This window comes from Salarias fasciatus, chromosome 11, assembly GCF_902148845.1.
Source record: "Salarias fasciatus chromosome 11, fSalaFa1.1, whole genome shotgun sequence".
Taxonomy (NCBI): domain Eukaryota; kingdom Metazoa; phylum Chordata; class Actinopteri; order Blenniiformes; family Blenniidae; genus Salarias; species Salarias fasciatus.
The window spans coordinates 35,551,985-35,578,884 of NC_043755.1; the positions used below are offsets into that span (position 1 = coordinate 35,551,985).

Below are 26,900 nucleotides of genomic sequence, written 5' to 3' on the forward strand. Positions count from 1 at the left end.
CAGGGACAATGGACTCAGACGATGGACTCAGGGACAATGGACTCAGACGATGGACTCAGGGACGATGGACTCAGGGACGATGGACTCAGGGACGATGGACTCAGGGACGATGGCGGCTGCTTTCAGACAGGAGGGACGACAGGCTGTAGCAGCCAGAGGTTAAAGGTGGTGGTGAAACCTCAGCCGCCTGTTGAGACCAGGGCTTTGGGTCCTCCTGAGACACCCTTTGGACCAGATGGCTCTCACCTGCTGCTGCAGCTGGATGGTGAGGAGCACTGGAGGCGGGGCCTTAGAACCGGCCCAGAGAGTCTGGTAGAGGGTGTCTGTGCAGACTGGCTGTCCTCACAGCCGGGGAGTCTCTGGACCCCTGCCACATGTTCCGGGTGTTGTTGCCAAGGTGTTCCTCAATGCGCTGTGGGTTTTTGCGCTGGGTTCTGATGCGGTTCTGCCGGGACCGCCGGTCCTCTTTATCAGCGCTCCCAGAAGAGCGCCCCGCTGGTAGACCGGTCTTTGGCCTGGGGACTTTAACAGTCCTTGTTGATGAGACACTCTGAGCAGAGGTTGGTGTAGGACAGCACAGCAGATGAGACTGTCCAGGTCTGCCCCTCCTCCAGGTAACCACCCACCTGTGGTCTCAGAACAGTCCTGCAGGGCCGAGGTGGCTTCTGTGGTCCAGAGCAGCTGCTTCTGTGGACAGCTTTTAGCTGCAGATCTGAGGGTTATAAGCAGGAATCAGGGACCGAGAGATGGTCTGGCAGGGGGGTGGGGGGGATGGTCTGGCAGGGGGGGGATGGTCTGGTGGTGGGCGGAGTGGGGGGGATGGTCTGGCAGGGGGATGGTGGGGTTGTAGGCTTCTGGAATGTTTGTAGACCTGGTCCAGGATGTTGCTGACCCTCGGTGGAAAGTTCACATTCTTAAGAATCTGGGCAGCTCTGGCTTCAGGGCGGCAGGATTAACGTCTCCTGCCGCAACCACAACACCGTCAGGGTGCGTCGGTAGCTGCTGGTCTATGGGACGTAGCGTTTCCATAGCAACCTTAGCATTAGCTTGGGGCGGCACATAAACTGCGGCTATGGTGACCGATATTCTCTCTCCTGGTCAGTGGAAAGGTCTACATGGGACCATCAGATAGTCCTCGTCTGGACAGCAGTGGACGTCTTTAAACCAGGACTTCCTTCACCAGCTGTTCACATAAACCGTCCTCCAGCGCGTCTCTCAGCGGACTCCACTGTTTTGTTAACTCGGTTAGCGTAGCCTGCTAGCTCCATCGTGGCATCCGGGGTGAGAGTCCAGCCGGGTCTCTGTTCACACCGTCACACGGCGGTACGAGCAGCGCCGGGTGATCCGGAGGCGGAGTTCCTGTAAAGCGCCGTTCCAGCGAGCATCCTGCTCTTCACCTGTTCAGAAGGCGTTTCTCTGACACTGGAGGGCAAATCTGGAGAGAACTGCCCCTCAGCAGTGTTTCTGCTTTGAAATCGCTGTGAACAAGGGACGAACGTCTGCAGAACCGTTGACTGAATAAAAGAGGGACGTGGCTGCAAGCGCGGTGGTGCTGGAGCGGTGTCCAGTGTGGGGGCGGGGCTGAGCGGAGCTGACTCCGCCCGTTGCTGATGAGCTGCTGGAAATTGGAAAATGACGGACTTCATAATCACAATTTAAACTCTTGACAACTTTTGTTTTGTAGATCTGGAACAGCCTGTTGCTACATAGATTCTGACGTAGTCCACAGGATTGGGGGTCAGCGGGTGGAGGATTTGATCAGTAGGAGGAGGAGGTCTGAGGGTCAAAGACTAAAGGGATGGTTGTAGCAGCTGGGTGGGTGGAGGACTCCCAGACTCGTTGTTGTCATGGTGACTGAATGGCCTGTACCGCTGTGTCCCCCAGCTCCATGGACACCACCCGTTTGCCTTCCCCCACCTCCACCGGAGGCGTCCTGCCGTCTCGCTCCCAGATGAGTTTTCAGGACCGCGACCCTCGCCGATCCTCGTCTAAAGACGTGTTCTACGTCCCACGGCCCCCGCTGGCGCGGTCCAGCCCGGCATACTGCACCAGCAGCTCGGACATCACGGAGCCGGACCCCAAGGTGAGTGTTGGCGGCGCCGAGTCGGGGCCCTCATCCCATCTGCCGGATGGCTTCACCCCCGCGAGCCGAGCATGGCGTGCATGTGGGCCATGCTCCGCCTCCGCCTGCCACCAGCGATCCAGCCTCTAGGCCTTCATGACATCTGCTTCCTCCACCGATCCACCTCGCCACTCATCCTAGCGGTATTTCCCGGGAAATACCTTGAGGCATTGTGATTTCCCGGCAGGCCTCGCGGTAAAAGCATCCGCGCCACCTCCACCATGTCATCCGCGGGCTCAGCGGGGGGCGCCGTCGCCCCTCATGTCAGTGATGCTTCTGGTGCTCAGTGTCAATAAAAGCGTGTCTATGATGGACCTCCAGGATTCCCCCCTGAACAGCGTGTCTAACCTGCAGTCGGTGGACATGCTCAACTCCTCCCAGGCCTCCATCGCCGGCATGGGCAGCTTCGGCGGGCTGAGCGGCGGCGGCGGTGGCGGCCTGGGCTCGGGCCTGAGCAGCCAGCTGCGGGCCGGCGGGAGGTTGTCGGCTGGCTCCGGCGGCTCCAGCATGTCCGGCGGCCTCCGGCTGAGCCAGCTGAGCCAGATGGGCGCCGCCACCGACTCGCTGTCCCAGCAACAGCAACAGCAGGCCGCCGCCATGCGCTACCCGCTTTCCTTCCAGAATCCCCTCTTTCACCTGGCGACCGCCGACGGGCCCCAGCAGCACCAGCTCCACCACCAGCACGGCCGGGCCCCGCCCCCCGCCCCCCTGCTCTTGGCCCCCGAGCCGGAGCCGCCTCACCACGCCTACGTCCCGCAGTTCGCCCACGGGGGGTTCTCCCGCAGTGAGGACCTGTCCACCCTCAGGACCCGGGACGGCCACCTGGGCCAGCCCAGCATCGTCCACTCCCACAGCTACAGCGACGACTACGGCCGCAGGCAGATGTCAGTCCAGCTGCAGGTAAACCCCCCCGCCCTCCGTCACTGTGCCGCCAAGAGACCCCAGTTGGAGTCCTTCTGTCTGAAGGACTCAAACGGGAGACTGCGGCAGATCCAGGACCGCCTGCTGTCAGTCTCTGGTCTCTGTCCTCATTCTCAAGGCCTTGCCTTCAGGTGAAAATGCCATGCACTGTGTTTCAATGACCGTTTGGGACACGGCACTGAAAGCTGCTCCTGAAGGGAAGCTTCCCTAAAGCACTCGGCTCCCTCATGATCTGAGCTCCATCAGCTGCTCTCTGTCCACCAACCGGCTGTCCCTGTCCCTGTTCTCATGCTATTTTTGTCCTCTGCTCCTCCAAAGCTCAGGTCCTTCCATTCAGTTCAGCTTCATTTATACTGTAAGCAAAGCTGAAAACAACACAGTCACTTTGAGACAGAGTTCCACATGAGCACGAAGAGAGACCTGCAGAACCAGGCTCAGAGGAGACTTCCTGCAGAACCAGGCTCAGAGGAGACTTCCTGCAGAACCAGGCTCAGAGGAGACTTCCTGCAGAACCAGGCTCAGAGGAGACTTCCTGCAGAACCAGGCTCAGAGGAGACTTCCTGCAGAACCAGGCTCAGAGGAGACTTCCTGCAGAACCAGGCTCAGAGGAGACTTCCTGCAGAACCAGGCTCAGAGGAGACTTCCTGCAGAACCAGGCTCAGAGGAGACTTCCTGCAGAACCAGGCTCAGAGGAGACTTCCTGCAGAACCAGGCTCAGAGGAGACTTCCTGCAGAACCAGTACAGGAGGAAGAGAGTTCCTAGATGAGAGTAGAGATGGTGGTTCAGGACTGGCGGGAGTGAAACCTGTGGAGAGAAAAGCTCAGCGTCGGTTCTCCTGCAACCTCACTAAGAAAATGGTCCAGGAAGTCCTGACGCAGCAAGCTTTACAAAACAGAAATGTCTTAAAGGTGCTCTGTCGTGAAGAATGGACTTTGATTAGCTTTAACATTGTCAGCATGTGATTAACTCATATACACTTCATTTGAGGTGTTTCTCTTCATTCGTACATTTTAGAGGAATTAACTTGAATTTTCAGTAGAAGCTCAAGCTTCCCTGAAACGACTGGCTGCCCGCTGGTCTACGGCGACCGGTGGAACCAATCATGAAGCATCAAATGCACATGTGTGGGACGGCGGTGTACTTCAGGAGAACAGGTGAAGGCAATGTTGGAGGCAGTGCGCTCAGAGAGTACCAGAGTCAGAAATTTACAAAGTTAAGGTGAAAAAGTACCAGTTACAGTATGGATGTTACTTTCCTGGGTCTGGAGACTCTTTGTCATGAAATGACTTCAGAAAACACCGTTTGCTTCTGATCCTTCCAGCTTCCAGGCTCTTCTGGCTGCGACCTTCGCTGACCTGACTATCTTTAGCTCTGAAAAAACATCTTTCCAGTCACCAAACACCAGAAGCTCTCCAAGTGAAATCCTCCACCAGGCCTCCAACAGTGTCTGTGAATCCGTTCTATTACTTTCTGAGCGGAGGGACATTTCCTTCATGAATCGTGATTCGGTGCATTTCCAGACACAAATCTGATGCCCCTCCCTTTTCTTGATGCCCCGCCCCTTTGATGTGACAACTGGACTACGGAAGAGAAAACTGTTCAAGACTGAGTAGAAATGATCTGAAACTTTCTAGCTCCTGCAGACGACAATGAGATCCCCACTGATCACTGCTGATCACTACTGATCAATGCTGATCAATACTGATCAATGCTGATCAATACTGATCCCCATAGACCATGACTGATCAATGCTGACCCCAAACTGATCAATACTGATCAATACTGATCCCCATTGATCAATACTTATCCCCACTGATTACTACTGATCAATACTGATCACTACTGATCAATACTGAGGCTCAGAACCCGGAGGCTCAGACTCCTAAGGCGAGGACCCCGGAGGCTCAGACTCCTAAGGCGAGGACCCTGGAGGCGAGGACTCCTAAGGCGAGGACCCCGGAGGCTCAGACTCCTAAGGCGAGGACCCTGGAGGCGAGGACTCCTAAGGCGAGGACCCTGGAGGCGAGGACTCCTAAGGCGAGGACCCCGGAGGCGAGGACCCCGGAGGCGAGGACCCCGGAGGCGAGGACTCCTAAGGCGAGGACCCTGGAGGCGAGGACCCCGGAGGCGAGGACCCCGGAGGCGAGGACTCCTAAGGCAAGGACCCCGGAGGCGAGGACCCCGGAGGCGAGGACTCCTAAGGCAAGGACCCCGGAGGCGAGGACCCCGGAGGCGAGGACTCCTAAGGCAAGGACCCCGGAGGCGAGGACCCCGGAGGCGAGGACTCCTAAGGCGAGGACCCCGGAGGCGAGGACTCCTAAGGCGAGGACCCCGGAGGCGAGGACCCCGACAGACTGACAGCAGTGTCCACTGACAACACCAACAGAGAAACGAAATTGCGTTGGTGTATGTGGTCAAAAGGTCAAAGGTGAAAAGTGGGCAGCCTGCCGGTCTGGGGGGTGGGACTCAGCCGTGGCTGGTTGAGGCTGTGGTTCCTGTCCCGGCAGCGTTTCCCCCTCGGCCTGCTTCAGGCACTGTTTGGTCTGTGTTTGCAGCTGCGTCTGGTTTCAAACATTTCTTTCTTTAACTGTTCTTCGGATTAATTTGCGGTGTGTGGCTCAGATGTTTGGCTCAGAAGTCATTTGGTGTGTTTACATATTTGGCCGTCGGCCATTTTTTTTGCACGGTGACTGAAAGAGCACAGCGTCGTTCCACTGTACAGCACTTCTGTAATAAACAGAAGAGAATTAAGACGTGGTTAGGCTTCATTATTGAATGAAAAATGTGATATGGAGCGGCTAAACTGTCACTGAATGTTATGAATCAACGATAGAAACTCAGTAGAGGAAGAGTTAAGGTGGTGACTGCTATTGAAAACAGCTGGGATTGAAAACGGACAGACTGAGTGACTCCTCATGAGCTCGTTCATGGTTTCCCTGCAGATCACACCTGGTGTCCTTCGCTGTGTGGTTTGACAGGCCGTTGGTGTCCAGGAGACGTCTTGTTAGGGAAGAGAATCAGCTCTGGAACCTGGTCTCTGTCATGTTTGGCCGTGGTGAAGAAGGAGCTGAGCCGAAAGGCGAAGCTCTCTATTTACCGGTCAGTCCACGTCCCCACCCTCACCTCTGGTCCTGAGTCTGGGTCAGGACTGAAAGGACAAATCCGGATACAAGCGGCTGAAATTAGCTTCCTCCGCCGGGGGGCTGGGCTCCCTAAGGGATAGGGCGAGCCGCTACTCCTCCACATCCAGAGGAGCAGTGAGGAGCTCAGCTCCTCTTTCGGACGCCTCCTGGACACCTCCCTGGGAGGAGTTCCGGGCATGTCCCACCTGGAGGAGACCCCGGGGAAGAGCAGGACACACTGGAGAGACTTAGTCTCATGGCTGGACAGGGAATGCCTTAGGATCCTCCCGGAAGAGCTGGAGGAAGAGTCTGGGGACAGGAAGTCTCTGGACAGGAAGTCTACATGCGCAATAGGTCAGTCCTCCAGTCAGGTGATTCAGACTATTAGCCTGGCTCTCCATCCGGAGCTGGGTCCCCGGGCGCTCTGCTCCTGACGGAATGCTTCAGCGGCATCGAGGGACGGGCTCAATGCAGAGGAAGAGTTCCATTGTTCATTCACTGAACAATGACAAATAAAGCACCTTACCTTAAACTGCTGCCCCCACGACCCGGTCCCGATGGATGGATGGATGGATGGATGGATGGATGGATGGATGGATGGATGGATGGATGGATGGGGTATAGTTGGGATTGGATCAATAGACCAGTTCTAGGTTTATATGAACAACTTGGATGTTATGAAATGATATCTTTGAGAAATTCCAGTCTGGTTTTAAATCTTTACACAGCACTGAAACTGCCCTTTTACGTATTTTTAACGATCTTCTTTTAATTGCAGACTCTGGTAATTCCTCTGTACTGATACTACTGGATCTTACAGCAGCATTTGACTCTGTAGATCACAACAGTTTACTTTCTCGTCTGGAGTCTTGTGCGGGGATCAAAGGCACAGTCCTCAAATGGTTCCAGTCCTATTTGGCAGACAGGTCCTTCTATGTTAATGTTGGCCCTTTTAATTCTAGAAAGGTCCCTCTTGACTATGGTGTGCCTCAAGGCTCAATTCTAGGGCCAGTTCTATTCTCCTTGTATATGTTGCCTCTTGGATCCATTTTCAGGAAATACAATATTTTATTTCATTGTTTTGCTGACGATATCCAAATTTATTTACCGTTAAGTGGCCAGGCAAACTCTTCTCAAAATGTGGAAAAATGTCTCAAAGATGTTAAAGACTGGATGTCACTAAATTTTCTAAACTTAAATGAAAACAAAACCGAAACTGTGACCTTTGGTAAATCTGCTCTGTCTACATTTAATGGTGTGCTGGGGCAATTGTCATCTTATTGCTGCCCTGTTGTAAGAAGTCTGGGTGTTTATATTGACAGCGAGTTTAAAATGGAAAAACAGATTAGTTCAGTGGTTAAAACGAGCTTTTTCCAGTTGAGACTTTTGGGGAAGGTGAAGCCTTACCTCCCTCCCAATCAACTGGAAAAAGTCATTCACGCACTGATTTCATCCCGGATTGACTACTGCAACTCTTTGTATGACGGCCTGGACCAGTCTTCTATCCGCAGACTTCAGCTGGTCCAAAACGCTGCAGCTCGGATGCTTACAGGAACTAGGCGCTGGGAGCACATCACTCCAGTTTTAGCTTCCCTTCATTGGCTTCCTATTAGTTTTAGAATCCAATTTAAAATGTTGCTGCTGGTTTTTAAATCTTTGCACAATTTCGCACCTTCTTATTTAACTGAGCTGATTACGCTGCGTACCCCACAAAGAACCTTGAGGTCCTCCAACCAACTTCTTCTGGACATCCCATGGTCTAATCTAAGAACTAGAGGGGACCGGGCATTTGCTGTTGCAGGCCCTGAACTTTGGAGTACTCTTCCTATTAATATCAGACATGCTTCCTCTGTTGAGTCTTTTAAATCATTGCTGAAAACCCACTTCTTTTCATTGGCTTTCAATTCAAGTTGATTTTAAGGCTTTGGTATTGTAATTTTATTGTATTACCAGGTTTTGTTTTAGTCTTGTGTTTAATGTTTATTATAGTTGACCTTTTATTATATAATGGCGGTTTAATAATCATGGAAAGCACTTTGGGGCAGTATGTTTCTGTTTTTAAATGTGCTATATAAATAAACTTGAACTTGAACTTGAACTTGAACTTGGAGAGTTCTACAGGATGGAGCTGGATGGTTGTGAGTCCGGTTCTCCTGACAGATCTGAGGATGTGATTGGTTGGTCTGTCGCCACTTTGGGCAGAGGGCTTTCAGTTTGGTCTCCAATAGTTCTAACTTAGTGGTGAAAGAAGCTTCTAGATCCTTCCTGCTTCAGGTTAAAGGATCTGAGGTTCCAGAGCTGGACTTCCTGTCAGCCTGGCTGGAGAGCTACAGAGAACCCTGGACTGGTTCTGCTGGTCTTCAGCTGCAGGTTTTATAGGTTAACAGACTTCCTATCCAGGAAACACTTCTAGCTGAGTTACACTCCATCTGCTCTCTGGTTCTCCTGCTGGGTTCTTTAAGGTTCTCAGCTGTAGGTTCCACCATGGAGCCGTTCTCCTCTCAGCTGTTTTTATCTTCAGAGGATCAATAGAACCAAGTGAGGCTGCTGCTCCGTCTACAGCCAAATCACCCTGAGAGAGGCTCATGCTGATGCTAATGCTAATGCTGGAACAGCTGCTGCTCCATTGTTGTTGTTTAATGAATAATGACCACTAAAGCGTCTGCTCGGTTCTTCAAAGGTGTGTTTTCACTCGAACCGTTGTGCCTCAGTCAGACTGTCAAACTCAAGTTGACCTTACAGTCGTTTTGTGTGAGGTTTGCATTTTCTTCCTGTGCAAGGTTGGGCTCTCTCCAGGTTTCCTTCCATGGTCCAGAAACAGGATTTTCAGGCTGATTGGTAGATTAGAATAAATTCAAATGGACCCAAATTGCTTGAAATTGCTGTTCGTTGTGAATTTGGGTCTCTGGCGAAGGGAGGTCTTCTGATTGAAGTTCTGGATTTACGAAATGAAATCCTGTCAGAAGCCATCTGAGCTTCAGATCCAACAGATGACCTCCCTGGGGGTTCTGGTGCAGGGCGGGGTTTCCAGTGCAGGGCGGGGTTTCTGGGGCGGGGTTTCTGGTGCAGGGCGGGGTTTCTGGTGCAGGGCGGGGTTTCCAGTGCAGGGCGGGGTTTCTGGGGCGGGGTTTCTGGTGCAGGGCGGGGTTTCCAGTGCAGGGCGGGGTTTCTGGGGCGGGGTTTCTGGTGCAGGGCGGGGTTTCCAGTGCAGGGCGGGGTTTCTGGGGCGGGGTTTCTGGTGCAGGGCGGGGTTTCCAGTGCAGGGCGGGGTTTCCGGGGCGGGGGTTCTGGTGCAGGGCGGGGTTTCCAGTGCAGGGCGGGGTTTCTGGTGCAGGGCACTGCGCACTCGTAGCGTCGGAGCGTCCAGCTAGATCAATTCAGCGCAGCTTCTAATCATCTGCAAGCGTGGCACTGTTATTGTTATCTTTTTTTCCTGTCCGTTGTCCGGGTGCTGCAGAATTTTGCGCAGGCGGGGCACCCGGACTGAAAAGGTCTGGCGGAAACCCTGCCAGGTCCCCTGGTCCTGATCCCAGGTCCCCCCTGCTTTAAATCTGCCACGGAAAAGCCAGTGACTGCAGCTCCAGTTGCTGCTGAAGTTGGTCCTGGTTCTGAAGTCAAGCAGTTAATCAGTACAACCTTTTCCTGCCCCTCAGGTCACATCTGGACCTATTGACCCCTCGAGGCCCGTGGTCTGTTTCAGCGGAATAACAGGGCTCGAGGGAAATAACATCATTGGCTCTCTTAAGAGTTCCAAAGCAGAAGATGTTCATGAGTTTGACACCTACACTCTGAAATGATGCAAAGACTCCTTAACTGAGCCGATAACACACATGATCAGTGTGTGACTGGAGTGGATCTGTCCCGTCCACCTGGACGACGGCTTCAGTCGTCGCAGCCTTTAATACGGGGATAGACTGAATGTAGCTCACTACAGGCCATTGGTATTCTTCCGGTGGTTTCTAAGGTGGCTGAAAAATGGGTTGCAAAAATGATCAATGAACATCTAAATAAAGGACTTTGCTCCTTACATCCTTTACAACTTGGGTTCCGCACCAATCACTCTACAGCCTTTGCAATTAGTTTTTTTTTTTTTTTAATTAAAAGCAAACTAGAAAACAACGCTTGTGTTGGTGCGGTATTCTCAGACCTGAAAGGCATGTGACACCGTTAATCATGAAATTGTCAAAATTAAGATGTTTCAATTTCTCACTCAGTGCTGTTCAATGGTTCAAATCTTATTTATTCTCAAGAAAACAGTTTGTTACGATTAATGGTGTCAAATCCCCTGCTCTGGATGTCCCTGTAGGAGTGCCACAAGGGTCCATACTTGGTCCACTGTTGTTCTCCTTGTATATAAATGATCTAGACTTTCAAATGTATACTGATGATGCAGTTGTCTTCACACATAAAAAAAAAAAAAAAAAAACTCCTAAATAGGCTTCTTCCATCCTGACCTGGGCTATGGAACAGATAAATCAATGGCTTTTTAAATTTTTTTTTATTTATTTTTTTATTTATTTACATTTTTAAGCAGAGGTAAATCTTGCCTGTTGCCCAATAGTAAAAAAAAAAAAAAAAAACGGTCTGCAGGATGTTCTCCAAACAGCCTTTAAACATTACCCAGTCTGGTGTATTTTTAAGAGGTGAAGAACTAGAAATTGTTCCTGACTTTAAGTATTTAGGTGTGACTAATGACTCAACTCTGTTTAAAAAAAAAAACATGTCAAGAGCCTATCAAACATGGTCAAGTTTAATCTAAGAAATTTTAGGCAGATTCGTCAATATACAACGTTTGGAGCCACAAAAATTTTCTTCCGTTCAATGATTGTGTCCCACATCGAATATTGCATCACATGTTGGTCGCTGACGAGTGTGGGTACTTTGAAATCTATCGAATCGCTTCATAAAAATTAGTTAAAAGTTTTTGACAAAAGCCGAGATCCCACCATATCTGTGATGTTTTACAAAAGCACAACTTCCTGAGTCTATAGAATTTCAAGCATTTCAAATCAGCATGTTTTGTGGACAAAGTGTTTCATGGACTGGCACCCCTCCACTGTTGGACTATTTTAAAATAAAGACTGGTGCAATGACACGCTCCACCTCTAGGGACGACTGTGAGGTGCCTTCAGAAGGACTGCTGTGAAGGCAGTGAGATCCAGAACAGTCTCCCTCACTTCCCCTCTGCTCAGAGCTCAGCTCAGACTGTGGCTTTAAGCAAACCAGTCTTCTGATCACCGACTGTTTTTAATGTTTTCCTCTCTGCTGACTGTTCATTGTATTTTTCCTCTGGACTGGATGGAAGTTAGCCTTGTGGCTGTAATCCGCCATATTTACGCCTGTTATTATCTGGCAATGCAGATTCTACAATTCTACTATTCTACAATTTCATTTAGCAGACACTTTTGTCCAAAGCGACGTCCAACACAAGCAAGAATACAGACATAAGAAAGAAAGAAACCATCAGTAAATGCTTCAATTGCTTCAAGTGCGATTGGTCGAGGGAGTTGCCATCAAGTTGCAGAAGAGGAGCCACTACCCCCCCCCTTTTATATATATATTTTTTTTGTGTGTGTCAACTTAGTCAGTGGTCCATAAGTGCTGGGTTTTAGAACACCTGATCTATTCTTCCCCGAACATGGGGTCGGATTAAGACCCTAGGTGTTCTCCTCTGAACAATTGAGTCTTCAATTGTCTCTTGAAAGTAGAAAGAGACTCGGCGGAACGCACCGAGTTAGGAAGTTCGTTCCACCATTTGGGAACAACAGAGGAGAAGAGTCTGGCTGGAGGTTCAGAGCCGAGCTGGACTGGAAGCTCCAGACGTCTCTCACATGCAGAGCGAAGAGGGCGTGAAGGAGAGCAGACCTGGATCAGGGAGTCCAGGTCGGCCGGAGCCGTTCTTGTAAGCGTTTTGTAAGCCAGGAGGAGAGATTTGAATTTGATCCTGGCTGCAACTGGAAGCCACTGAAGGGAGATCAACAGATGAGTGACATGAGCTCTTTTGGGCTGGTTGAAGACCAGACCTGCTGCATTCTGGGTCCTCTGTAGAGGTTTGACTGGACCTGCAGGGAGACCCTCCAGAAGAGAGTTGCAGTAGTCAATGCGTGATATCACGAGAACCTGAACCAGAAGCTGTGTGGCCTGTTGGGTCACGAAGGGTCTGATCTTCCTGATGTTGTAGAGGGCATAACGACAAGACCGAGAAACTGAGGCCAGTGAGGTCAGCTGGTCATCAATCATGACCTCCAGGTTTCTGGCTGAGTTTGTGGGCACAAGTAGGCTGGAGTGAAGTTGGACACTGATCTGAGGCTGGACAGATGGACAAGCTGGACAGACCATGAGTTCAGTCTGAGACAGATTTAGCTGAAGGTGGCGTTCCTCCATCCAGGTGCAGATATCAGCCAGACCTGCTGATCAGCTGAGACTGTGGTGTCGTCAGGTGGAAGAGAGAGGAAGAGCTGAGTGTCGTCAGCATACAGTGGTAGGAGAAGCCATGGGAGCGAATCACTGCACCAGGTGAGGTGGTGTACAGAGAGAAGAGTAAGGGGCCAAGCACCGACCCCTGAGGGACCCCTCTGATAGGCCATGTGACCTGGACTCCTCCCCTCGCCATCACACTCTGAAAGATCTGCCTGTGAGGTGGACCTGGACCACAACAGGACAGAACCTGAGAGGCCGAGGTCAGAGAGTGAGGAGAGGAGGATCTGATGGTTCAGCAGACAAGTCCAGCAGCAGGAGGACAGAGGACTGTCCAGCAGCAGGAGGACAGAGGACTGACCAGCAGCAGGAGGACAGAGGACTGACCAGCAGCAGGAGGACAGAGGACTGTCCAGCAGCAGGAGGACAGAGGACGGACCAGCAGCAGGAGGACAGAGGACTGATCAGCAGCAGGAGGACAGAGGACTGACCAGCAGCAGGAGGACAGAGGACTGATCAGCAGCAGGAGGACAGAGGACTGATCAGCAGCAGGAGGACAGAGGACTGTCCAGCAGCAGGAGGACAGAGGACTGATCAGCAGCAGGAGGACAGAGGACTGACCAGCAGCAGGAGGACAGAGGACTGTCCAGCAGCAGGAGGACAGAGGACGGACCAGCAGCAGGAGGACAGAGGACTGTCCAGCAGCAGGAGGACAGAGGACGGACCAGCAGCAGGAGGACAGAGGACTGACCAGCAGCAGGAGGACAGAGGACTGACCAGCAGCAGGAGGACAGAGGACTGACCAGCAGCAGGAGGACAGAGGACTGATCAGCAGCAGGAGGACAGAGGACTGACCAGCAGCAGGAGGACAGAGGACTGATCAGCAGCAGGAGGACAGAGGACTGTCCAGCAGCAGGAGGACAGAGGACTGATCAGCAGCAGGAGGACAGAGGACTGATCAGCAGCAGGAGGACAGAGGACTGACCAGCAGCAGGAGGACAGAGGACTGTCCAGCAACAGGAGGACAGAGGACGGACCAGCAGCAGGAGGACAGAGGACTGTCCAGCAGCAGGAGGACAGAGGACGGACCAGCAGCAGGAGGACAGAGGACTGTCCAGCAGCAGGAGGACAGAGGACGGACCAGCAGCAGGAGGACAGAGGACTGTCCAGCAGCAGGAGGACAGAGGACTGATCAGCAGCAGGAGGACAGAGGACTGTCCAGCAGCAGGAGGACAGAGGACGGACCAGCAGCAGGAGGACAGAGGACTGTCCAGCAGCAGGAGGACAGAGGACGGACCAGCAGCAGGAGGACAGAGGACTGTCCAGCAGCAGGAGGACAGAGGACGGACCAGCAGCAGGAGGACAGAGGACTGTCCAGCAGCAGGAGGACAGAGGACTGACCAGCAGCAGGAGGACAGAGGACTGTCCAGCAGCAGGAGGACAGAGGACGGACCAGCAGCAGGAGGACAGAGGACTGTCTAGCAGCAGGAGGACAGAGGACTGACCAGAGACTCTGGGACTGACAGGAGAGCAGTCTGGGTGGAGTGGTCTCACCTGAAGCCTGACTGAAAAGGGTCCAGCAGGTTCTGGTTCTGCAGGTGTTCAGAGACTTGGTTAAATACTGAGCCTCCAGTATTTGACAGGAATGGTAGAAGTGAGACTGGCCTGGAGTCTTCAGCCTGGGCTGGGTTGAGATGAGGCTTTCTGAGCAGTGGGGGACGCGGGCTGGTTTAACAGTAACAGGAAAAATGCCGGTTTCCAGGGAGGAATTGACAATGTGTGACTGCAGGTTTGATTATGGACCAGATGGTCTGCAGGATGCTGCTGGGTGTTGGATCCAGAGGACATGTTGTCGGTTTTGAGCTCAGAAGAAGTCTGGAGACCTCGTCCTCACTCAGAGGAGCAAACGAGCAGAGAGAAGGAGCAGTGGTGGGTCTGAGCTGACTGGGCCGGTCCGGCTCAGAGAACTGGTTCTGACTGCAGCCTCCTTCTCAGTGGAAAAGGAGGCGAACATGTCAGGATCAGCTCAGTGGACGGCTGAGCAGCTGGAGGAGGAAGCAGGGAGTTGAACGCCATAAACATTTTTCTGGAATCAGAAGCTGCACAGATCTTGTTCTGATAAAAAGCTTTCTTTGCGGACTGCAGGCGGGAGGTAAAGGAAGCAAGTTTCTGTTTGTATGAGGACCAATCAGCGGCTCGTGGGATTTACGCCACTTTCTTTCTGCTGCCCTGAGTCCAGCTCTTTGTTCTCTCAGAACTTCTGAGAGCCATGGACCTGGTTGTTTTGTCTTGGCTGGTTTGGACACCCGGGGGCAGAGTTTGTCCAAAGAGGACCAGAGAGGACCAGAGTGTTTCTGTAGCCTCATTAACAGGAAGTGATGAGAAGTGAGAGTAGTCCGGCAGGACGGAGCTGAGCTGCTGTGAGGGACTTCAGGGTTCTGGAAGGAGACCATCTGTGTCGGTGTCTGCAGCGGCAGAAAGGCAGCCGCAAGTTTTACCAAGAAATGGTCAGATAGGTGTAGTGGAGTAACCATCACCTCTGCTATGGAGCAGTTACAAGTCAGCACCAAGTCAAGGATTTTGCCAGCTTTGTGAGGGGAGGAGGCGGAGCCAGTACCAGAGCAAAGGAAGCCATCAGTGCCAAAAAGTCCTGAGCCTGAGGTTTGTCAACATGAATGTTCATGTCTCCCATGACAATCAGTGGTGTGCCATCATCAGGGATGTCAGAGAGTAACATGTCCATTTCAGAGACAAAGCCGTCCAGATTACCCCCTGGTGGGCGGTACACAGCCAGAATATATGCTTTGATGGGAGTAGTGACCGTTAAAGCATGATATTCAAATGTTGTGTTGTTGTTCGACGGGCGCAGTGAGGAGAAGGACCAGTTGTCCAGAATGAGAATGCCAGCACCGCCTCCTGGGCCAGTAGAGCGAGGGGCGTGGCTTAACGTAGCACCGCCTCCTCGGCCAGTAGAGCAAGGGGCGTGGCTTAGCGCAGCGGACGCAGAGTGCAGCTGGTGTAGCTGAGTTTTCTGGGCGGATCCAGGTCTCAGTCAGGGCTAGGACCTGAATGTCTGAGAGTTTCATCAGAAAACTGATGAATTCTGTCTTATTAACTGCGGACTGACAGTTCCAGAGACCGGAGGTCACTGAGTGTGGGCTGGACCACTTCCAGAGAGAGCGGACAGGTTGTGTGGATTGCGTTTGCGGAGGACTACGCGTCTTTTCCGGTTGCCGACGATGACTGGGATACGTAAGAAACACATTGTGCGTTACTGTGACAGACAGACCTTAGTGAAGCCGCTGTCCTCGCTCGGTGGACTCGCGCAGGTAGACTCGCAGGTCTTTACCCTCTGTGGGCTGACGCCAAAGCGCAGTCCGTGCTGTGAAGTACCTGACGGAGTCACAGCTGTTTCCAACTTGACCGATGGCGCCCGGCCGACCCGCCCCTGTCTGATGTCACCGGAGCCAGACAGTAGAAGGTGTGACCCGCGTCAGCGACCTCCCTACTGGGCAGACAGAAACCGAAACTGCAGCACAAGCACCTAACCACCCCCAGACACAGCAACAACAACACAATAAGCAATTCAAACTCAGCAAAGCTGGCTCTAACTTCTGCAGTCTAAGGTGTTCATTAATGTGCACCATCCCTGTCAAATAAACAAATAAACCAAAATAAAAACAGTGGTTGGAGGGCCTCACGGGTTTGAATGCCACTGAGCATGACCCTTGACCCCCTGCAGCATCTGGGGTGGACACTGCAGTCACTCACCACTCTTCCACATTGCATTGAGTCTGATTCTGAAAAGCGGTTCTCCTCCATGAGGTCTAAGTCCTTGTTAAGACCTGTCCGGGCGCCGTCCTGCTGGTCTGAGCGATAACCATGTTTAAAACCAGTTTGTGGTCCAACACAGGATGGGGGGCTGCTGTAGGTGACCCGGACTAACGGGGAGCAAATCCACCTTCACCAGACTGCCAGTCCTCAGATCCACATCAAACCCTGGACCAGGGTGCCAGTCTCCAGATCCACATCAAACCCTGGACAGGCTGCCAGTCCCCAGATCCACATCAAACCCTGGACAGGCTGCTAGTCCCCAGAGCCACATCAAACCCTGGACAGGCTGCTAGTCCCCAGAGCCACATCAAACCCTGGACAGGCTGCCAGTCCCCAGATCCACATCAAACCCTGGACAGGCTGCTAGTCCCCAGAGCCACATCAAACCCTGGACAGGCTGCCAGTCTCCAGATCCACATCAAACCCTGGACAGGCTGCTAGTCCCCAGAGCCACATCAAACCCTGGACAGGCTGCCAGTCTCCAGATCCACATCAAACCCTGGACCAGGGTGCCAGTCCCTAGATCCACATCAAACCCTGGACAGGCTGCCAGTCCCCAGATCCACCTTCATCCTGGACCAGGGTGCACACTGATGGTCACATTTCTGTCTGGTGGGGATTTGAACCCACAGCTTGTTGCTTTGCTCCTGATGCCAGTTTGTGGTTCTCGCCTGTTTTCAGGACCACCTGCAGCAGCAGCAGATGATGGGCCTGGCGTCCCAGACGGGGACGTCCCACTCGTCCCTGGCCACGACTCCTCCCTCCACCGTCCAGCCGATGCGTCAGAGTTCCATCGCCCCTCCTCCGTCCCAGCGGGTCAAGTCCCAAACGTCCCACCAGCTGTCCGTCGGCGGCGCCGCCGTGCCCTCCGCCCCCCCCAAGCCACGCCCACAAAGCGGAAACCTCCTGCAGTCGCCCGAGTCAGGCTACGGCGGCGGGGGCCGGCAGCACGGGCCGCGGCAGCTGTCCGTCAAGGACAACACGGCGCCCGGCCTGCCCCACCAGCAGAGCTCCGTCAGGGACGGGGGGAGTCCGCAGGGGACGACCAATCAGAGCACGCAGCAGTCGCCGCAGCAACAGCAGCAGCAGCAGCAGCATCTGCTCAAACCCAACATGAGCAAACAGGTAACGTCCTCATCACACGCCACCATCTGGACCTAAAACCACACTCAGCCCTGATCTGGACCAAAAACCACCTCCAGGCCCCCATACTCAGTGCACATTGAAACGAGACCACCATACTGTCGTGCTTCAGCTCCAGACTATGACGTCCTGTCTGGACTCTCCCTCTGGTTTCCTGTGGTTCTGGAAGTTTGCCTCCTTGTGGGGAGGGTTAGGGTTCGGGTTAGTCTTAGTCTTAGTTCGTCTGACCCTTACAGGGTTAGGTCAGTCTGTCCATAATGTGACAGACTGCATCACTGAATACATCCAGTTGTGTGAAGACTCCAGCGTGCCGACCCGTACTGGACGCTGCTCCCCAACGACCAGCCAGGGACTCCCCGGGACCTGAAGGCTCTGCTGAACCAGAAGAGGCTTTCAGGTGTGTGACAGAGGAGCTGAGGAGAGCCTGAGGGGCGGCAGAGACCACGAGGAGGAAGCTGGAGGCCCAACTCCAGCAAAACAAGGTGAAGGATGTGGACCGGGATGAAGCAGAGGACTGGATGTAAAGGGGGACAGGAGCGACCGTCAGTCAGCCTGGAGAGCCCCCCAGCCTGGAGAGCCCCCCAGCCTGGAGAGCCCCCCGGCCTGGAGAGCCCCCCAGCCTGGAGAGCCCCCCGGCCTGGAGAGCCCCCCAGCCTGGAGAGCTTCTTCAATCGGTTTACTCACAGCCTGGTCTGCACCACACATCCACCCCCACCGCATCCAACCCCCCACCCCCACCGCATCCACCCCCACCGCATCCAACCCCCACCGCATCCAACCCCCACCGCATCCAACCCCCCACCCCCACCGCATCCAACCCCACCGCATCCAACCCCCCACCCCCACCGCATCCAACCCCCCACCCCCACCGCATCCACCCCCACCGCATCCACCCCCACCGCATCCAACCCCCACCCCCACCGCATCCACCCCCACCGCATCCACCCCCACCGCATCCAACCCCCCACCCCCACCGCATCCACCCCCACCGCATCCAACCCCCCACCCCCACCGCATCCAACCCCACCGCATCCAACCCCCCACCGCATCCAACCCCCCACCGCATCCACCCCCACCGCATCCACCCCCCACCGCATCCAACCCCACCGCATCCAACCCCCCACCCCCACCGCATCCACCCCCACCGCATCCAACCCCACCGCATCCAACCCCCCACCCCCACCGCATCCACCCCCACCGCATCCAACCCCACCGCATCCACCCCCACCGCATCCAACCCCACCGCATCCACCCCCACCGCATCCAACCCCCACCGCATCCACCCCCACCGCATCCACCCCCACCGCATCCACCCCCACCGCATCCACCCCCACCGCATCCACCCCCACCGCATCCAACCCCACCGCATCCAACCCCCCACCGCATCCAACCCCCCACCCCCACCGCATCCACCCCCACCGCATCCAACCCCACCGCATCCACCCCCACCGCATCCAACCCCACCGCATCCACCCCCACCGCATCCAACCCCCACCGCATCCACCCCCACCGCATCCACCCCCACCGCATCCAACCCCCACCCCCACCGCATCCACCCCCACCGCATCCACCCCCCACCGCATCCAACCCCCCACCGCATCCAACCCCCCACCCCCACCGCATCCACCCCCACCGCATCCAACCCCACCGCATCCACCCCCACCGCATCCAACCCCACCGCATCCACCCCACCGCATCCAACCCCCACCGCATCCACCCCCACCGCATCCACCCCCACCGCATCCAACCCCCCACCGCATCCAACCCCCCACCCCCACCGCATCCACCCCCACCGCATCCAACCCCACCGCATCCACCCCCACCGCATCCAACCCCACCGCATCCACCCCCCACCGCATCCACCCCCACCGCATCCAACCCCACCGCATCCAACCCCCACCGCATCCAACCCCCCACCCCCACCGCATCCACCCCCACCGCATCCAACCCCACCGCATCCACCCCCACCGCATCCAACCCCACCGCATCCACCCCCACCGCATCCAACCCCCACCGCATCCACCCCCACCGCATCCACCCCCACCGCATCCAACCCCCCACCCCCACCGCATCCACCCCCACCGCATCCACCCCCCACCGCATCCAACCCCACCGCATCCAACCCCCCACCGCATCCAACCCCCCACCCCACCGCATCCACCCCCACCGCATCCAACCCCACCGCATCCACCCCCACCGCATCCAACCCCACCGCATCCACCCCCACCGCATCCACCCCCACCGCATCCAACCCCCCACCCCCACCACATCCACCCCCACCGCATCCAACCCCCCACCCCCACCGCATCCACCCCCACCGCATCCACCCCCACCGCATCCAACCCCCCACCCCCACCGCATCCACCCCCACCGCATCCACCCCCACCGCATCCAACCCCCCACCCCCACCGCATCCACCCCCACCGCATCCACCCCCACCGCATCCACCCCCACCGCATCCACCCCTCCACCTCCTCCACCACTCTGGACAGACGGAGCTCCTTCTCCATCAGACTGCTGCAGCTCCGCCGTCTCCAGGACAGATACGGGAAGTCCTTCCTGCCCCAGGCCGTCACCCTGGACCACCACAGAGGAACTCACTCCGCTGCTCAGCTCCTGTTTCTCCAGACAACACTCTGGTTTATCATCCAAGCTTCTCACTCCTCTGTCCTTTATTCAGACATTTCACAGTTCAAGCTTATTATGTCTGTGCATTTATATTTATGTATGTGAGTATATATATATATACACTCTTTGCTGCTGAGACTCTTGAATTTCCCAGTCTGGGAATAATAAAGTCTCTCTCTCTCTCTCTCTCTCTCTCTATCTCTTGTGACATGGTTTGAACCCTGCAGGGCTCGCAGACCCCCTCCACCCTCAACCCCCCCACCCCGGCCAATGAGCGGACCGTGGCCTGGGTCTCCAACATGCCTCACCTGTCTGCCGACATCGAGAGTTCCCGCATCGACCGCGAGGACTTCAAACTGAAGGAGTACTCCAAGAGCATGGACGAGTCCCGCATGGACCGGGTGGGTCCACTTTACTCTCTAGACCACTTGGACTGGGTGGGTCCACCTCATGCAGTGAAGGAGGATGCTCTATGTTGTGAAGATGCTCTATGATCTGGATGCTAGAGGAGGAAGATGCTCTAAGGCAGTGGTTGGCAACTGTCAGCCCACAGGCCAGTTTTGGCCCGAGAATGATAATGTCTGGCACGCCAGATGATTTTAAGGATCTGAGGCTCCTGCTTCACGAGGCAGGAACTCCTCCATCAACCTGTCAGGACCTCCTCCTTAACCTTCATTACCTGTGGAACACCTGGAACCCTCTGATCCAGAGAACAGCCTGAGCCGCGCAGCACCGTGCTGCATTCAGGGACACTCCGTAAAAGCATCCTGCTGTAGGCGTCTCAGTCAGCTGTTAGCTTAGCTGTTAGCCACCGACGAACTAGCTGGATTTGAAGGATTCCTCCGTGCTCCAGCATCGGTGGACGGGACGCGTCTCCGCTCCTGAGACGGAGGACAGAAGGTTTAAAGCTGAGCGCCTGGGACAGACGGGACAGGCTGTTGTTGAGGACAGGTCAGTTCTCAGAGGAAGTGTCTGAGCGGCGTAGCGGCGGCTTGGAGAGAAGGAGGGGAACGTGGTTCTGGTAGGTGTAGCGCGGCTGTTTCCTGTTCTGTTGTTGCTGTCTCTTTGTCCGGTTGTTCAGGGGTCAGGGTGTTGCTGTCTCTTCGTCCGGTTGTCCAGGGGTCAGGGTGTTGCTGTCTCTTCGTCCGGTTGTTCAGGGGTCAGGGTGTTGCTGTCTCTTCGTCCGGTTGTTCAGGGGTCAGGGTGTTGCTGTCTCTTCGTCCGGTTGTTCAGGGGTCAGGGTGTTGCTGTCTCTTCGTCCGGTTGTTCAGGGGTCAGGGTGTTGCTGTCTCTTCGTCCGGTTGTTCAGGGGTCAGGGTGTTGCTGTCTCTTTGTCCGGTTGTTCAGGGGTCAGGGTGTTGTTGTCTCTTCGTCCGGTTGTTCAGGGGTCAGGGTGTTGCTGTCTCTTCGTCCGGTTGTTCAGGGGTCAGGGTGTTGCTGTCTCTTCGTCCGGTTGTTCAGGGGTCAGGGTGTTGCTGTCTCTTCGTCCGGTTGTTCAGGGGTCAGGGTGTTGCTGTCTCTTCGTCCGGTTGTTCAGGGGTCAGGGTGTTGCTGTCTCTTCGTCCGGTTGTTCAGGGGTCAGGGTGTTGCTGTCTCTTCGTCCGGTTGTTCAGGGGTCAGGGTGTTGCTGTCTCTTCGTCCGGTTGTTCAGGGGTCAGGGTGTTGCTGTCTCTTTGTCCGGTTGTTCAGGGGTCAGGGTGTTGTTGTCTCTTCGTCCGGTTGTTCAGGGGTCAGGGTGTTGCTGTCTCTTCGTCCGGTTGTTCAGGGGTCAGGGTGTTGCTGTCTCTTCGTCCGGTTGTTCAGGGGTCAGGGTGTTGCTGTCTCTTCGTCCGGTTGTTCAGGGGTCAGGGTGTTGCTCTCAGGAGGGAAGGATCAGCTGTGAGGCGTTCAGGGCCCACAGTCACAGTCCGTCCCTTCAGATCAGAGGTCTGGTCAGACATTGGTAACGACTCACAGGAAAACGATGGAACATCATGGAACAACATGGAAATGGTTCTAAACTGTCGGCAGTACAGAACTATAAGTATTTATTAGAACGTTCTTTCCACATTTCACACGTAAAGACAGTTTGTTTAACAGGTTGGTGACTGACAACAGCAGCAGGAAGTCCAGGCTGCTGCTGTCAGCTTTCTTTTTTTTTTTTTTTTTTTTTTTTTTTGACTTTACTGAGTGAAGCAGAGCTGCCTGGAACAAATACAACCTACTTTTTTAAACTCTGAAATTTCTCACATTAATTGTTTTAAAGGGGCTGTATCCTGCTTTTTCAGCTCGTCCAAACCCTAGAAATGGCATTAACATGGTAATAGTTTATTTTTGGCGCTAAGGAAAAGCCATTCTGTGTGAAATAAAAGATTTTCTGGGGCTAATTCTGAAACCCGGAAGTGAAAACGTTCCGTTTCACTGAAATCCCGCCTCTCCCCCTGTGGACTTTGACTGAACTTCGAACTTCAACCAGTCAGCGCTTCAAAACAAATACGCTGGCTAGCTTTAGCTCTTTAGCTCTAGCTAGCTTCTCTACACACAAAGCCACGCGAAAACATCTTTTCCTGTTAGAAACTCACCAAGCGCAGACCCTTCAGACCCTTCAGACCCTTCAGACCCTTCAGACCCTTCAGACCCTCCAGACCCTCCAGACCCTTCAGACCCTCCAGACCCTTCAGACCCTTCAGACCCTTCAGACCCTTCAGACCCTTCAGACCCTCCAGACCCTCCAGACCCTTCAGACTCTTCAGACCCTTCAGACCCTTCAGACCCTTCAGACCCTCCAGACCCTCCAGACCCTCCAGACCCTTCAGACCCTTCAGACCCTTCAGACCCTCCAGACCCTCCAGACCCTTCAGACTCTTCAGACCCTTCAGACCCTTCAGACCCTCCAGACCCTCCAGACCCTTCAGACCCTTCAGACCCTTCAGACCCTTCAGACCCTTCAGACCCTTCAGACTCTTCAGACCCTTCAGACCCTTCAGACCCTTCAGACCCTCCAGACCCTCCAGACCCTTCAGACCCTTCAGACCCTTCAGACCCTTCAGACCCTCCAGACCCTCCAGACCCTTCAGACCCTTCAGACCCTTCAGACTCTTCAGACCCTTCAGACCCTCCAGACCCTTCAGACTCTTCAGACCCTTCAGACCCTTCAGACCCTTCAGACCCTTCAGACCCTCCAGACCCTCCAGACCCTTCAGACTCTTCAGACCCTTCAGACCCTTCAGACCCTTCAGACCCTCCAGACCCTTCAGACCCTTCAGACCCTTCAGACCCTTCAGACCCTTCAGACCCTCCAGACCCTTCAGACCCTTCAGACCCTTCAGACCCTTCAGACCCTCCAGACCCTTCAGACCCTTCAGACCCTTCAGACCCTTCAGACCCTCCAGACCCTTCAGACCCTCCAGACTCTCTTGCTTGATTGTTGCTTTCAGACGATGGTTAAAGTTTATCTCCGTAATCGGAGATACAAACAGCAGCAACGCTGATTGCCGAGGGCCTGGGGGGGGGGGGGGGGGGGGGGGGGGCTCAGGGGAGCCATCTTCTCCGTGTGACGTCAACGTGGGAAACAGAGCGTTTTTACGGGTGTGGGAGGGGCTGCCTCTCTGAGCAGCAGAAACAAGGAAAGCTCAAAGAGGCAGGCATGAAGGAAAAAAACGCTTTGGGGGTGTTTTTGGTGAGAACATAACTATATAACAAGGTTAAAACATAAAAAAAGTGGATTTTGCATGATACAGTGGATAGTTGTTTAGATTGGAAAAAAAATATCTGTGATTAAGTGTGCCCCCCCCACCTGCCCACGATTGAAGTGCTCAAACAAAAATTGGCCCGTCGTCAACTCAAGTTGCCGACCGCTGCTCTAGAGCCTTGAATAGTGACGCCACTCAGTCTGTTCTTTGCTCTGACCGAGACACCTGTCCAGGTGACACGGGTGTTTTTTTTTTTTCCCAATCCAATTGAAAACAATTTTGTTAAACACTTCTGTATCCATGGACGGCAGACAAAGAGTCCTGGTTGCCCAGGGTGGAGCCCAGGGTGGAGCCCACGGCGGAGCTCTGGGTGGAGCTCTGGGTGGAGCCCAGGGCGGAGCTCTGGGTGGAGCCCAGGGTGGAGTCCAGGGTGGAGCGGATTATACAGCGTCTCTCAAGACTGTTGAGGTCCAGGTCTTCCTCTCTGCAGCAGCAGTCCTCAGAGGGTTCTCTCTGCTGGATCTCTGATCAATAACGTTCCACCGTCTCCAGGAGACGCTGCTCAGAGAGCCCCTCCCCGGCCGGAGCCCCGCCCCGCCCGGCACCACGTCCCGGTGTTGAGCACCCGTTGGCGCTCAACACCGACGCTCCGCTCCGCCTGCCGGTGTTTCAGATTAAATGGTGTCCCTGTTAACTTGTGACCGGCAGATGCTGAAGAGCCTTGTAGAGGGTCTAGTGACGGCGGTTTTCTCCAGTTCCAGTGAATGTTTTGGTTCAGAGTAGGGCTGTCGCGGTAAACCGGTATTTACGATAATCGTGGTATTAAAAAAATGAAATTTCAATATCGTGTTCAAAATGCGCACATGATAATGTCGCATTGAGGATCTAGAGCCACTTGAAACGCGTTGAAGTGTATTATCAAAATCCGCTCCTGTTCTTCCGCCCCCCTCCCCCCCCCCCCCCCCCCCCCCCCCCCCCCCACATATAAACACAGCAGCAGCAGCGGTAGCGGCACGGCTCCTAGCTAGCGTGGCTCCCAGTTAGCGAGCGTCACGAGTGAACTAAACATGTCGGCGGTGGCCGACAACGACATCGAGACGCTCTATCTTAACCCGAAAAAAGTGTGTTTAGCAACACTGACTGCACGCTGAAGCTAGCCGGGTAGTAGTGGGGCCCCATTAGGTGGGTTCCAGAAGTGTCATTGTAATGTGTCCGGGGGGTTTCAAGTTGTGTCGCTGATATCCGCCGTCTTCTCCGCCGGCCCCCTTATAGCAACTAACCGGTGAGTACTCGGAAAAGGGCCCCATGAGGGGGATTTTCGACACGTTGTCGTTGCAGCGTCTAGTGTAGCACCTTAAATTTGTCATTGAAATTGAATGATGTCAGCCGTCCCTCCGGGCCCCCTTCAGCTCGGGGCCCTAGCCAGTAGCGGCGCCTCTGACTGGAGAGAAGCAGCTGCTGCTCATTCCGCCTCCGATTTAAACAAACAAACAAACAAAAATCCTGGGCAGTGTGGTGGTGGGACAGGATCTCACCCCAACAGGCCCGAGGGTTTTCAGAACCCACCAACCCTACGGAAATGACGCCTCTGCTGTGGATCCTCTGTTAATCAGTTCACCAGATTTTAATTAGTTGAGTGTAACTACACTTTTGGTTTGCAGTTGTACAGTTACTGTTCTCATATTGTTTCAACACCTCATTTGACAGGTATTCTGACTGTAATTCATCTGGGAAAAGAGAGAAAACAAACAAAAATAAAATTAAAGATGAATCTGAATGTTTGTACCATTATTAGTTACATTTTTGCTGATATCGTGATAATATCGTTATCGTGATATTTTTTGCCCACGATAATCGTGAAGAGAAAATTAGATATCGTGACAGCCCTAGTTCAGAGTCTGATTCTAACATCTGCTGCTTCCAGCAGCTTCCTGTCCACAGGCGCCTCAGGCTGCTGCTGGATCTGCCGCTCTGCTCTGTGAAATGTCTAGAGATGACTATGTTGTAACTGGCACTTTACAAATAAAACTGAATTGAACTGAATCGAAATTGTTAAGAGAAATCCGTCACTCGTTACCATGGGGCCCAGATAATCCGTCACACCGGGCGGCGGTCTGCTGAGTGCTCCGCCTCCGTCTCTCCTCTCCAGTGGTTGTTCTCCAGGGGTTTATTAAAACGTGTTTCTCAGCCTCCGCCCAGTTCTTCTGCTTGTTTTTGACTTTTCTGTTTCCTGCTTCCTGCTTCCTGCTCCCTGCTTCCTGTTTCCTGCTTCCTGTCACGTCATCATGTCACTCCGTACGAGGAACGCCTGGCAGAACCAAAAATCCCTGTTTAACCCGCTGTGCTGTCAGCAGCTGCTTATGAGGCAGGGAGCGGAGTATTGGAGTATTGGAGTATTGGAGTATTGGAGTATTGATCGGTGTGACAACCTCCAACCGTCACATCTGACGTAGAAAGTGAAGCGGAGCCTCTCAGGTGTTTCTGACTCCTTTACAATCCGCTCCACCTCCAGTCCTGATAGGACCCTGCAGCCATTGAGACAGAAACTTCAAAATATTTCATTTTTCTTTTTCATGTGGCTAATGCTAACGTGGCTAGCAGTGTCCGTTCAGCTTGGCGAGGGATCACGCCCTGCTCTCTGCCTCAGGTCCGGGAGTACGAGGAGGAGATCAACTCCCTGAAGGAGCGGCTCATGATGTCCCACAAGAAGCTGGAGGAGTACGAGCGGCGGCTGCTGACCCAGGAGCAGCAGACCAACAAGATCCTGCTGCAGTACCAGAACCGGCTGGATGACAGCGAGCGGCGCCTGCGGCAGCAGCAGCTGGAGAAGGACTCTCAGATCAAAGGGATCATCAACAGGTACATGGTTCTGTTTGGTGTCAGTGGTCCCTCTGCTGGGCCGGTGGTCCCTCTGCCGGGTCGGTGGTCCCTCTGCTGGGTCAGTGGTCCCTCTGCCGGGTCAATGGTCCCTCTGCTGGGTCAGTGGTCCCTCTGCCGGGTCAATGGTCCCTCTGCTGGGTCAGTGGTCCCTCTGCCGGGTC

General features: G+C 54.3%; 1 protein-coding gene across 1 annotated transcript in view; it reads left to right on the top strand.

The window, feature by feature from the left end:
• Nucleotides 1-26,900, top strand: part of syngap1b (synaptic Ras GTPase activating protein 1b) — a 140,979-nt gene that overhangs the window by 110,653 nt on the left and 3,426 nt on the right. The window contains exons 14-18 of the mRNA XM_030103511.1: nucleotides 1,885-2,087; nucleotides 2,391-3,022; nucleotides 17,099-17,542; nucleotides 20,416-20,589; nucleotides 26,507-26,777. Coding sequence (XP_029959371.1) covers nucleotides 1,885-2,087; nucleotides 2,391-3,022; nucleotides 17,099-17,542; nucleotides 20,416-20,589; nucleotides 26,507-26,777 — 1,724 coding nt within the window. The remainder of the gene's footprint in view (nucleotides 1-1,884; nucleotides 2,088-2,390; nucleotides 3,023-17,098; nucleotides 17,543-20,415; nucleotides 20,590-26,506; nucleotides 26,778-26,900) is intronic.